The 13,698-nt window shown below is 40.4% G+C and overlaps 1 protein-coding gene across 1 annotated transcript in view; it reads left to right on the forward strand.

The window, feature by feature from the left end:
- ADAMTS17 (ADAM metallopeptidase with thrombospondin type 1 motif 17) overlaps positions 1-13,698 on the forward strand; it is a 199,538-nt gene that overhangs the window by 163,783 nt on the left and 22,057 nt on the right. Inside the window, exons 20-21 of the mRNA XM_075044993.1 lie at positions 7,298-7,502; positions 11,925-12,077. Coding sequence (XP_074901094.1) covers positions 7,298-7,502; positions 11,925-12,077 — 358 coding nt within the window. The remainder of the gene's footprint in view (positions 1-7,297; positions 7,503-11,924; positions 12,078-13,698) is intronic.

Consider the following 13,698-nt stretch of genomic DNA (forward strand, 5'->3'; position numbering starts at 1 on the left):
TATCATCCATAATGGTCAATGGCAACAAGTTCAAAACCTTATCTGTGCCTTGTGCTAAGAAACATCTCCTTTGGTGTGTTTTGAATTTGGTTACATGAAAAAAGAAAAGAAGGAACAGCCATGGGGAGGGTTTCAAATCATTTTAGCCTGGAAATCTGGCATAAATAGTAATGTTAGCACCCTCTGATCCAAGGAGGCACCACGTAAGAGCTCATTTTGAAGTACTTCCCAAAACTGGAGTTGGGATCTCTAGAATCGGTTTGAGCCTAATGAATTTGCCAGGACTGTGCTGGACACTGTGCAAGACACGGTGGCTGCAGGCGGCTGAGCGAGCGGGCAATGCTGCGCCCTGGTGGCTGCTCTTCAGGGAAACCATCCTCTGTGGTGGGCAGCTGTAGTAGGTCTCTGGCAGGTCTTGCAGGACTAGAAGGCAAATGCTGTAGACCAGAAAGCCTGAGACACTTCTGGGCACCTTTGTGAGTGGGTAGCTGATGTCCTGTTCTGGGCACATCTGGTTATCACCATCCACTAGAAGGAGACAAAATCACATGTGTTCTGAGTTGTAGGCAGTTCATGAAGTACAGCAACAGGCGATTAGTACTTAAATAGCTACTGAAAGACAAAAAAGATATTTTCAAGCAAATCCAGCAACTCAACTCAAGAAAGAAATTCTGGAAGAGAAGTAAAAGAAGGCTTGGAAACAGACAGAGAGTAGAATGAGGAGGGCTTATTTGCTACTGCTAAATGCATTTACATCAAATAATTCAAGATGACTTGCTAGAACAGAAGTTAATTTGGCATAAATTTTCACATGGAGTCATGAGACAGGTTTCTTACCTTTCATGTAAACACCCAGGCTGGCTTACATCACAGTTTTTTCCATTATAATGTTTGACTCAACAACTTTATGGTTGAACATTGCCTTGTTTTAAAATGTTAAATGGTCTGTGCTTCTTTGGCTTGAGGTTGTTCAGGCCAAGTGCACTCTTTACCCACAAAAAAAGGATTAGCAAGGTAATCTAGCAAAATATTTAATTGTGAAATTCAGTCCTACTGCTGCCTGCTGTAATGCTCTTCACACTGTTTGCATCCTGTGGTGTGAGCTGAGGAAAAGGCACTGCCTTCCTTGAAAGGCAGGGAACGGAGCTGGACACCAGTTGCCCCATCAAAGATAGACCAGCCATGGATCAGGGTAGGGGTCACTTGCTACAAAAAGGCTCTGAGAGTGCTGATATTCTGTGCCTTAGTGTAGTGAGGCAGCTGCCAGCAAGAAGGACACCTACTCACACCAGTGCCACACTGAGTCCTCCAAAACTGAGTGATCTGCTCAATTTGGGGAAGGGAGGAGGGAGAATACAATGTCTTCCATTTAAAAAACTTCCCGAGATGCATGTAAATTATAAAACATTGTCCGATGGCTAATCTTATAATTGGTGGGAAATTAAAAAAAAATAAAGCTGTCAAAATGATAATCACTAAAGAAAAAAAAGAAACCTGTGTGAGTGAAAGTTGGCAAGTCTGTTAGCAGAATGACTACTGTACTGGAAAATTACTGAGCACTGTTTATAAAGGCAATCAGACAGGAATGTTAGTCTTGGAGTCCTACTTTCGACATCAGCAGCTGTATTATTCTACTAGATTCCTTGTACTTTTTCCCAAAAAAAAACCCCTTCTAGTGACTGGGTGTGGCACAACCTGTTCCCAAAAGTCAAGATTCACCTGATCATTTTGACCCCAGTAATGCAGAGATATGGTGGAGAGTTTCAGAAGTGTGTAGGGAGAGAAAGGTACAATAGCAGAGTATGCATATTTCATGGAAATCACGAGTCCATTTGTAAACAGTGTTTTCTTGCTTCTACATATTCAAGCATGAACTTACTTAGATAGCTGTAAGCAAAAAATATCTGACTGTCAATTCCATGTGACTGATTCTCAGAAATCTTTTCCAATTCTCCATGCTAAAATTATCCAGTGTGAAATCCTGGCCCTACTGCAAGTTGGTCTGAGTTTTGCCTAACACCAATAGAGCCACAGTTTCACCCAGGTGCCTCAGAAAATGAAGAGCGACTTTGACATGATTTTGCATCACAAACTGGTGCTAAAGACAACCAGTGCTAACTAGACATGGAGTTATCCTCAGCTGTACATTAGTGCAACAATGTATGTTAAACCACAAGGTATGCAATAAAATCTATTAGAAATAGAACCCTCAGATTACACTGCTTTACATCAGTTTCTGTCACAAGTGCTTTTTCAGACTAGCTATGTCTTGTTTAGTAGCAAATTTCCTCTGATACTTTATTCAGCACTAGTACAGGCTCTTAACCAGTTGTAGTAAAGAGCCAGTTCTAAAAAAAAGGTTTAATAAAAATAGAAAAATTTGTGTTATTGCAAATGTGTCTTTGGTCACATCCAAGCTATTATTGTGAAAGCAGGGAAATTAATTTCACTGTACCATTGGGGAGGGAACAAAAGTATCACAGTCCCTGTAGATAGTGAGTGCATGTGTGAATATGTCATGGATGTTTAGTTAGCAGAACAGAACCATGTTTGCAGGCACGGGTCTTCTGCAGGGCTCGAGACAGAAATAACCAGGGGAATTTTAATGGGCTGCAATATTTGCCCTAGAATATGTAATGGCTTTATGTTATAAGAGGCTACAAATCTCTTAAAAGTGACCTCACGTCTTTTGATTGTACTCCTCCACCCCATCCTTCAGCCTTGACCCATTTTATCTTCATAGTATTTTTTCCCAAATCCTTAGCTACAAGTCTTCATTTGCAGACATTCATCTCCCCTGGGTTTATGTACATAGCACTGTAGACAATTTTTTTTCCTAGAAAATGTGTGAGTCTTAGGCAAGTAGGTAGAGTGGATAATTCAAGGTTAATGACTAATCCAGACTATAGAAAGATCAAATGATGAACTGAACCTCCGAAAGATATTTCAAGTTTGCTCCAGGGGCCTGCCAGATGAGTGTTGCCAAAGCAGATTAGAAGAAGAACTCCCAATTCCTCAGCAGAGATAGTGAGAGGTCAGAGGTTGAGGAACACTCAGAAGACAAAGATTTAAAACAGCCCTCACAGACTGCATGTCGTGCCCATCCCAGCTTTTTGAGGCTATAGAAAAACACACCTTTCTGGGCATTCTTTAACTAGAAAGCCAGCCACTGACTAGGTTAAAAAATCTGTGCTTAAGAATTCATCACTTTCTTCCTAATTCTAACCACCAGCAGGGATCATCTAGCTCTTGATTCGTTTATAGAGGTAAGATTACAAAAAATAATACCATGGATAAAGCCATCCCTGTGATTGTGAGAAAGATAAGTGTGTTTGTCACATAAATCAGTGCTTGTTGGTAAAATGAGAGGCTCTCCAGGGACTCCAGCTAGAGCACTCACATGGTCCAACAGAAGATAGATTATAACCTGGGAGGGAAAGACCAAACTGAAAAGAACTGTGGTGTCAAGGAATCCTTAAATCAGTTTACAGGCTTAAAACATCACTGGAAGCCAAATGCTCTATATGATATACACAGGGCTTAGTGTAGTTAATTGGCTTAGTTAATAATACAGAGCTAGCTTGGTGTTTTGAGTTAGAACACTGGAATTATTTTTTAAATTGTCATAAGGAAAATACCATTTTTTTAAAAAATGAAAAGTAAGTCTCATTCTTAAACACATCCAGGTGTGTTCAAAAGGTGTAATGGCAGTGTAGAGAGGGAAGTCTGTCTGTAGTGTAATTTAATAGTAACCATAATGTGATACTATTTGTACATCACATTTTTCTTCCCTGTGTGTATATTACTTGCAGATAGCAATTATGCTAATACTTTGCTGTGCATTCCTTTACGAAATATGAAACTGGCAGGAATTTTTTTATTTAATCACTTTATCCATAAATCCCTTGTCTTTCCACTTTGGTTGTGAACGGTGTTGAAATATAGTTGCCATGATTCTGTGTCTTACAGGCACTAGAGTAATATTTTCAGCTGCCTGTGAAGGGGCCTTTGGGAGAACTGTGGGGGAAGATCAGGGCACTGCCAGTACTGCATGTAGGACTCACATTTACTTGTTTGCCAGGTTATTTTTACAAGCCATTGAACCAAGCAGAGATTTCACTGAGAGGATGAAATTTTGTGGTCAAAGTGATCATGCCCTTGATGCCTTTGAAAATAGCCTACTTTACTGATATTATTATTATTAAAACATTTAATCTGTTACTTGTCTGTTGGATATGAAACTAAAACCACCACTTTAAAATAGCCTTTAATTTCTAAGTATTTTGATTCCATGTTAGCAGCAGTTGTCGCAAGTAGGATGGTGTGGGCTGTGAGGTTTCAGAGATCCCTTACAGCATAGCCCCACCTTATTTGTAACCATTGGCCTTGGATCAGGGATCAGGGATATAGTGGATCGGTAGCTGGAGCTTGCCATACAGATGCTACTCTGACAAAAAAGCTGGAGATTGCATTTTCACCACAGGCACAGCTTTGTATTGATTCCCTGGGTTTTGGCTCATGCCCTGTGCAATCATTCTTCTCATGATGATGATAATATTTGTTTTTTCTGTGCCAGTTTTCCAGTTACACTCTGTTGTATCTGTGCTAGAGTGGCACTAACTAGCGACCACTGAACAAGATAGAAACAAGGTAATTTCTCCCCTCCACAAGAGCAACAACAAAAAAAAAAAAATAAGGAAAGGAATTTTCCTTCCTGAAAGGAAAGTTATAACTTTACTTCTTAAGGCATCTTGGAAATAGTTGGCACGCTGCGTGCTGCCCATCCTAAATGCAAGCTCACAAGACAGCCTCTGCCAAGAATGTATTTTTATCTTTCTCCTTTGCTTTCAGTCCCTTTCCCTTCTTCTTTTGCCAGTAGCTGTAGATCACAGTGAGAGTACAGTGCTGAAGTGAATATTGGTTCAGTGGAGCCTGTACAGAAACTGTTGCTGGCACCGTGAGTCACATTCATCTCATAAAGCAAAGTCACTCTTTCCCCCTCCATGCCCTTGTTGAGCAGTTCCTTCACCCAGATAGATAACTCCCTCCACATTTGCTCTGACAGGACAGAACCCAGCTGATATCAAGGGAGCCTGGCTATTAATTTTCAGGAACACTGATTTTTGCACTTCAAGGCTATTTTTGTCAGTCTTTCAGCCCTAGTATTCGATTACCCAGCTGGCATTTTCCCATTCCATAAGCAAAATACCAAGCACTCAGCCATAGAGATGCACCAGAACTACTGTCTAGAGAAACATGTTTGGTGTCTTGCCAGCTGTTTTAGCCAATGGAAATTCGCAGATGTGTCAACTGCTTTAATACACAGAAACATTTGAGTGGGGCCCTGTTCCACAAAAGACAGGTGGCCAGCCTGCCCAATCCTGTCCTGCTCAAACCAAATGGCTTCTGTCTTCACTGTCAATGCAGTCATCAGTGCTCACACCAGATCATCAGTCATAGCATTTGACAAATGGATTCATGGCAATTGCACTAAGTGAAGATGTTTCTACAAATTGCGCTGAACCGATTTTTCCCCGTTCAGGAATGGGAACATGGGAAACAGTTGTTTGGTTTGTTTAGGAGAACTTACACGGCAACTTGAAAAGAAACATGGTTAATAAGTTGTCAAGTATGGTGCTCTACGCGGACTATGGGAGCCTTCAGCAAAATGAAATAGTTTTTCTGAGCAGACTTGGTTTTGAGAAGTCTTATTTGAGCCACTTATCATAATAGATACCCCAGGATTTGGTGACAAGTAAAAGATTCATGGTATAAGGATACTAATCTACATGACAGTCCTAAATAACAGGCTAGAAGGTCAATTACCTGGTGAGAAAGGCACGATAGCCTTCCGGTGCACAGCACCTACACAGCTATTGTTCCAGTCTTTCACTTCATATAGGAATGCCTGTAATTACAGAGAGCATGTTCCTCATTGACAGATTGCAGGAAATGTAAAGATCGATGCTGCTTGTCTTTAGGAAAAAATTGTCTCTCCCTACATACCTCCTAATTGACATTCTTCTTAGATATTTTATTCACTGCCTTGTAGCCTGGCTCTAAGCACAGTGGTCCTTCCAGCACTTGCTGGAGTCAGTGGGAGCCTTTCAGTTGGCCTTACACTGAGCTGGAAGACAGAGGGGTGAGGACACCTCATTTCCCTTGCATGCCCACAGCTGGAGACTGCTCACAGCAGCAATGCGTTCCTTACTTCGGAGGAACCTGAACACCTCACAATGTTGTGCTGGGTGTTTGCCAAATAGCCTTTAAAGACATAACAAAGCAAACAACAAAAAAAAGGCCATATATTTGTTTCCAGCACACTTTGATCAAAGGGGAAGGAAATGGCAACTGAAATGTGCTTACAAAGTAAATGAATCCCAAAGGCTCACAGAAACGATGGGTATAGGTAAATGCCCCTGCCCCCTTCCAGACTGTGTTATGGCACATCCTTGTGAGCTACAGGAGCTTTGAAACAATATTGTAGGATCCTTTCTATAGGGAAAATCTTGTCTTTGTAAGTACTTGAGCCTTGGCAGTTAAATGCAATTCAGATTTTCTAAGAATGAACATGGCCAGTTATTCTCCATTTTTGAGGTCCCTACTGCCATGAACTTCAAACAGATGAGATTCCAATTAAACATCCTGGAAAGCCCAACTATGACAAGTGAAATCTCACCAGCGGCTTTGAGAGGGTGAACTAAAAGTGAGGCAGGAGATATCTTTGCATTCGAATAGTCTGGGATCTAGAGGATTTGTATGCTTTGAGGTCATATAATGTAGGGCTAGAGAATCTGACTCTGGTGCTGGATGCAGGAAAGCTGTGTTGGGCTAGGCATCTGGCCATAGCACCATCCCAGTTTGTACACAGTAAGTACAGGTTCTCTGCACAGCTCCACTGCACAGTGAAGATGTGCATGCAGACATAGCAGTGGTTTTCCCAAGTACCTCTCAAAGGCAACAACATTTGTGGGATAGGATGGTCTCCAGACAAGTCTGTCTTTACCTGGGCGAAAAATGCAGCCACACTGTAGAGACTGAGGGTTAAAGGGAGCTATACAGAGTTTGTGTTTCTGTCTAGTGTGGAAACAGAAGCGGATATTCACTTGTATACCTACCCTTTTCTGCTTTACACATTTCAGCTTCCAAAGGCACCTGATCTCAGTGTGATGGCAATACAGCACCACTGAAAACCCCACAAATCTAGGAAGAGTTGCACATTTCTCAGTGTTTTTAAGTGAAGCATAATGTTTTATCCCAGCAGTTTTTTAACATTCTTTCTCTGTCTCCTTCCCAGGTGGGTGACTGGCCATTGGAGTCCCTGCTCTGCTACTTGTGAGAAAGGTGTCCAGCACCGGGAAGTGACTTGTGTTTATCAGTTGCAAAATGGCACCTACGTTAACACGAGAGACCTCTACTGCCTTGGCAATAAACCAACAACAGTACAAAGCTGTGAAGGACGGGACTGCCTTTCTATCTGGGAAGCATCAGAGTGGTCAAAGGTAGGAATTTGATTCAAGAAAGAAGCCAGACTGCGTGCAGCTCTGGATACACTGGCCCTTAATCCAGCTAAGTGCTTAAAATTAAGCATGTTCTCATGGTCAGCATACCTAGTGCCTCATGGTGTTGGGACACTGGGTAGGACTGTCTTTTGTTGAGATGATCAGTTTGGAACTGAGGTTTGTATTCCTTACCAGATGAGTTATTAAGGTAGGTTTTAGATACCGTGCTATATTAACTATATCTTTCCATCTGAAAACTCTGACCAGCAAGGAAAAACATTTCACTGACCTGAGGCCAGAAGTGTAGTAACCCACCAGGGCTTCTGCCTCCATTTAAATGCAGTATGAAACAAATACCAGATTTATCAAGCATCTGCATGTTACAGAGAATGTACAATCTTTGGGCCTTATCCACCTTTCTTTCCTGTAATTCCAAGAACATGGAAAAGCTGGTTATACTTTCTATAAAAGGTACATCTTCACATGGTTGCAGAGTTAAAAAATTATTCTCAGATATTATAAATGCATTTCAGATATAAAAAATGTGTGGTCTAGACAGTTAGTCTGTGTTCTGTTTAGCAAGAGTGAACTGGGAGTATGCCTACAGTTCACGACCAGGACTCAGCTAATACAGAGCAACTTTGTCTGTACCTTGTGAGTAACAGTCCTAATAGCATGTCCATGTTGGTTTTGACATGATATCTGTTAGGCTCATCTGAATGATGAGAAGATCCTTTCACTCTTGATGTAGTGCTTATAGCTCTACCAGTCTCATTCCAGACTGGCTGTGTTATGGGACTGTCCAGCAACAGTAATTTCTGTGAAAAGGATCTTTCCTTGTTATTCATCTCTATTTTGAAACAGTGAGTTACTGTTTAAAACATTGTCAAAGAGCTTTTGCAAAATATTATTGTTAGAAATGTGCTTAAAAGTTGCAGAAGCTCAGGATACAAGGGATCTTGCACTGAGGAACAGTGTCTCTTAACAAACACAATGTGATTCTATTGTCTACCTTTTGAACAGGAAATCTTTGGCAAGTGAGATGACGGTTAAGTGAGAGTAGTGTTTGCTTTCATTAGGACACTGTATCTGCTCACTAATGCATGAGATCTGTTTTCTTTCTGAGTTCTTTCATTTCAAATGTGGAGAAACACACCAAAGTTTTAGTAAGTTGTCTTATTTGTGTGTTATAGAAGCAACCGTTTCAGATTATGCCCTCTTTATTTCTTACAGCTGAACCAGCTGAACTGTTTATAGCTGAGACTATTCTTATGATGCAGTTCCTACCTGTTTTATATGCGGAGTTTTTACTTGGGCTTTTTGTTAACAGTCCTAGGTTCTCTGTCCTTTTTATGAAATGGAGTAAGTCAAGTTACAGAAGACTTTTTCCAGAGTGGAAATCTTCCATATTTGTGACCACATAACTCATTTGCAAATACATAATATTTTTAGATCACTTTTTCAATAACTGGTTTACTTTTCCTTTGTTAAATTTATTTACCTTTTGTCGTGTCTGTAATTGCCCACTCATGATTTTAAATTCATTCTTGTTCTGGCACATTTCTGCTATTATGTAGCACAGTTGACTCCGGGACACATTTGATGCTCTGCCAGTTTGAACACTTCTCATAACTAGGACTTTCTTTAGTGGTAATCACTTTAATCCTTAAAATTTTAATCTGATGTTGTGGACTAAATATCACAGTAGTGGTATCATTTTATAAATCAATTTTCTCACGTATGTTTTTGAACTTTTTGGTTATACAACAAAAAACAGTTGACCACATTGATGTCTGGTCCCCAGTCAAAAATGTGTGTTTTCAAAGCAAATTCCAATGCAATCTTCATTGTGGAAAAAATTACGTTCCCCTTTTATTGCCAAACACTTGAGATTGTTTTGGACAAAGTACTGCTCAACCCATTTTTAATGACAAAAATAGAGACTGTCAGAAAAAGGTGAATGTTTCTACTATTAGGGAACTAGAGTAGGAAAAAATATGGATTTCCTTCAAATAAAGGAGCTGTGTCTTAAATGCAAAGTTGTGCTGCTCCTTTACAAAACCTCTCTTGATTTGACTAAGTAATTTGTTAATAAAATAAGACCTTATGACCTCAACTGGACACTCAGGGACTGCGCATATTAATTTGTAGACTGCTCTGTTGTGGAATTTCTGTAAAATCTGTACTTTAAGAAATTCTTCATGAAAACAGAGGACTTGAGGAAAGAAAAAAACTCTTGAAGAGGGTGATTTATATGTGACCACCAAAGATCCGTTGGAAACCTTTTGCAAATGCTGTTTTGTCTAGGAAAGTATATGCAGTATTAATCTGTGAATGACTTAAAAGCTTGTGGGAAGAACAAACAGTTGGTGTTTTTCCCAGACTTGCTTGTAAAACCCACCTAGAGATTTCTCCCACTGTGAAAAATACTCCCACTTCAGTTTGATTTACTTTGAGTAAATTGGACCATTTGAAAGATTTTATATATTGTGCTTTGTAGTTTGAGATGAACAAGTGCAACCCTGAGGAGTCCACCCTGAGGACTAAGGAAAATTATATATAATTTGGAAAAGTCTATACAACTTGGGGCAAATTCATGGCTTTAAGGTACCATTTAGGGAGCTCCAGCCTGGGATCTCTGGCAAGTCTTGCGCTCTGAGGAGTCCAGCAAAGCAGTTTCTGGAATTCTGCAAAGCCTGGAAGAATTAATCCCCGTATCTAGCAGAACTATACAATTGTGCTTGTTACAAAGATGTTACATCCGTAAGGAGGTCATGCCATGAGCAGCACATAGTAAATTAAGTGGAAGGTTTCCCAGATTTTCAAGAAGTCACTTTGTAGTGCTCTGAAGTATTTAAAGGCATGTCTGTTTGCTTGCCAGCTCATAAACGCTTGTCATTCATGTCCTTAACAAGGCCAGCAGGTCAGCACTGCCTGGATTGTGTTTTTAAGATGGTTAGACAGGCATGCTGAGATTTGTCCATTTGATGTAATTTATATCAAGCTGACGCTTGTTTCCAGCATAGACCCCCTGGATGGAGAAGCTTCTTGGAATATGTTCAAAAGACCTCACAGAATATCTCATATCTTCACTATTTATTCAGTGTCAAATCAACTGTCTTTTCCATGCTGATCCCCTGAAGGGGAGAACTTGACATGCTAGAGGAGGTTAGTTTTTATCTCAGTTGGTACATATATCATTTTTCCACCCACCTGTCCCCAGTGGCTCTTCAAGAAAATTTCTCACTCTTAACCACTGCAGTGGCATGAAAATGAAGAGCAGAGAGACTAGCTATGCTGTTGTGTAGTGGCATGCACTTAGGTGGCTGTGACAGCATCAGCAGATCTGTTACTCTATTACCGAACTGGTTATTTAAACCAAATTCTGTTTCAGTTCATGCCAGTGTCCTTTTCCCACCTAGTACAGTCAATGAGATCAAGACAAATTCTTCAGTAAAACAGAATTTCCAGCCAACCATTGGCAGAAATAACAAATGGGTAACCAGATATCCCTGCTCTTTAGAAGCTACCTTCACAGTGCCCAGGCACAAAAACATTTGTGGGTAATTTGTGCTCACTTGCATTAATGTTTGTTAGAGTGCCCAAATGTTTGAATCAAGTCTTCGTTCAGCAACTGATTCTAGCAGCTTTTGTAGCCTGCTGCTTTCTCAGAGGACTTCAAACAGTCCCTGCTGATGCCTTTGGTGTTGAGAAGTCTGTCTTTCATCCCTGCTGATGTCTGTGGCTAGCTTGCTGGCCATGGTTGGAAGCTGATCACAACACTGTGGCTTACTGAGTAGTGCCTCTCCTGAGCTATCCCCTTTGTACATTTGAAGTTCTTCAGAACTAACGTAGGGATGAGCAGATGGCAAATCAAAGAGTGAAGGTCATGTATGTATTTCACATGAGAACATGTATGAGAACTGTGACTTTGCCATGATATGTACAAACTTTACTGCAGAAATGTGTTTGTAACAGTGGTCTCATGCTAGGGTGATTTAAAAATGCATTTATCACCATTGTTTTACTCCCATGATACATCAAGGGATGTGGCAGTTCTGTGTTGTAAATCTCAGTGTGCCTCTTTTCAGTATGAATGATGAGCTCTTAAACACAAGAATTAGTGTTTTTTTCATCTGTAACACCAATTCTAGCAAAATGCCAGCTGATATTTTTCAAGGAAAGTTGATTTTCAGAATTACCATTTTTTGTAAGTAAAATACTTCACAACCAGATATCATGCTTTTCAAATTACTCTTTTATGTTTGAGATGGACTTAGATTATTGGGAGAAAAATCTTACGGGTTATCTGTTTTCCTCTGTGTTCATAAAACCAGCTTTTCCTTTTAGCTATGTTACTAAGATAAAAGTTATCATTTCTAGGCATCATGTAACAGAAAACAAATACCTGTTTTTTTGCAGTGCTCAGCAGACTGTGGCAAGGGGATTCAGAAAAGAACAGTGACATGCACAAATTCTCAAGGAAAATGTGATGCAGCCACCAGGCCAAGAGATGAGGAAGAGTGCGAGGATCACACAGGCTGTTACGAATGGAAAACAGGCGATTGGTCTAAGGTAACAGTGAACACTACATGGTATTTTCTTTCTGAGCGCAAAGGTGTTCAGAGTGCTATGCTTCCGTGTGCTGTCCCCATTAGTTTGCACTTTAAATATTTGGAAAGGAACGGTTTAACTGGTTTTTATTGGAGGTTTTGCTGGGATTTAAACTTTCCCCTTATGCCATTTATATCCCAAACATTGCAACACAGGCTTGTGGATATGACCCAGCAAGTTTTAGAGAAGTGTATTCCAAACAGGATAGAAATGAGTATTAATTGACAGCTCAACCATCCAAAGGCAAAACCTACACAAGACTCCCACCACAGGTGGACTCTTGTTGTCAAAAAGCTACTTTATAAACAATGTTGAAACTGCTTTCCCTATTTCAAAAAGCAAACTCTGAACAGTTCTGGCTAGCAGACTGAATTCTACAGAAAAGAGTTCATTAGCAGTATCTTCCAGGCGTGCAGGGAACTAAGGATGTGTCCCATGCCCAGCCTGGGCAAGCTAAAAAGAAAATAGCAGAAGGTTGGTTTCCTTGAGTGTAAATATGTGTTAAAAATTTGCACTTTGGGTTAGGAAGCTAGTCACTGAGAAAAAGGGAAATCTGACAAGGGGGCTGTGGTGAGAGTTTTGTCTCCCTCAAAGCATCAGTATGGAGCTGAGAAGAGAGCTGGACCTTAGTCTTCTTATCCCACAGGTGATAAATCTGAAGGTTTGGCAGAACTGTTGTTAAACTGAATACTACTGGGAGGAAGCCCTAGCAGACTCACACAGAAACAGAGGTTAACTGAGCACTCACAGCTGAATTCTATTCCTCTGCCTCATGCAGGTCCTGCATGCAGAGTCAGACAGTACACTATCTTATTACCACAGATGCAAGACTAGAGCTGTGCAGCTGAATTTCATGCTAGTCTGGGACCTACACATCATAGTCCAGTCCTAGACTTATTCCAACCACCTGAAATGAAAGAAAGCCATGAATTTAAAGGCAGAGCCAAAACCATCAGTCCCTTCCTCAGGGCTGGATTTTACCTTCACTTAGGCTTGTCTGAACTTAGTTTCTCCAGTGACATCAGTGGAATTAATTCCTGAATGCAGTGGATTAAACCAGAGCAGAGTCTGCTCTGTATTTACATTCTGATCTTAAAGAATAGGTAGTTTTGCTTGGGAAGGAGGCCTGGCAGTGTGAGAAACTCAGCCTTTGCCAGTGTTGTTCATAAAGCATCCTTTACATTACTGACTTCATGTTTGCATAAAGAACTAAAATTTCCCAGGAATATTATATTCCAGTTTGGTTTTATCTTATCTTTGTAACTGTACTGTTCTTTAAACAGAAAGTCTACTTTGTGTTCTGGAATGTACAGCATGTGCAGAAACCACTGGGATACAGTAGTTGCATTTTGCTTTCCAAAAACCCAAACTCCAACAAGCAAAATCCAGTGAAATAGAGGGCCATGATGGGCAAATTGGCTTATCTGCAATCACTTTTTTTTTACATTGTGATTAGGAATTACAAATATTTATAGATATACCCTCTCATAGATACCTGAATTTAATGGTGTCAGTGCTGGAGAATGCATTAAGAACCTGCCACATACAAAAAGTCTGTATTTGTGCTGAGCCAGGAATTTGT

This window comes from Buteo buteo, chromosome 13 (genome assembly GCF_964188355.1).
Source record: "Buteo buteo chromosome 13, bButBut1.hap1.1, whole genome shotgun sequence".
NCBI lineage: Eukaryota > Metazoa > Chordata > Aves > Accipitriformes > Accipitridae > Buteo > Buteo buteo.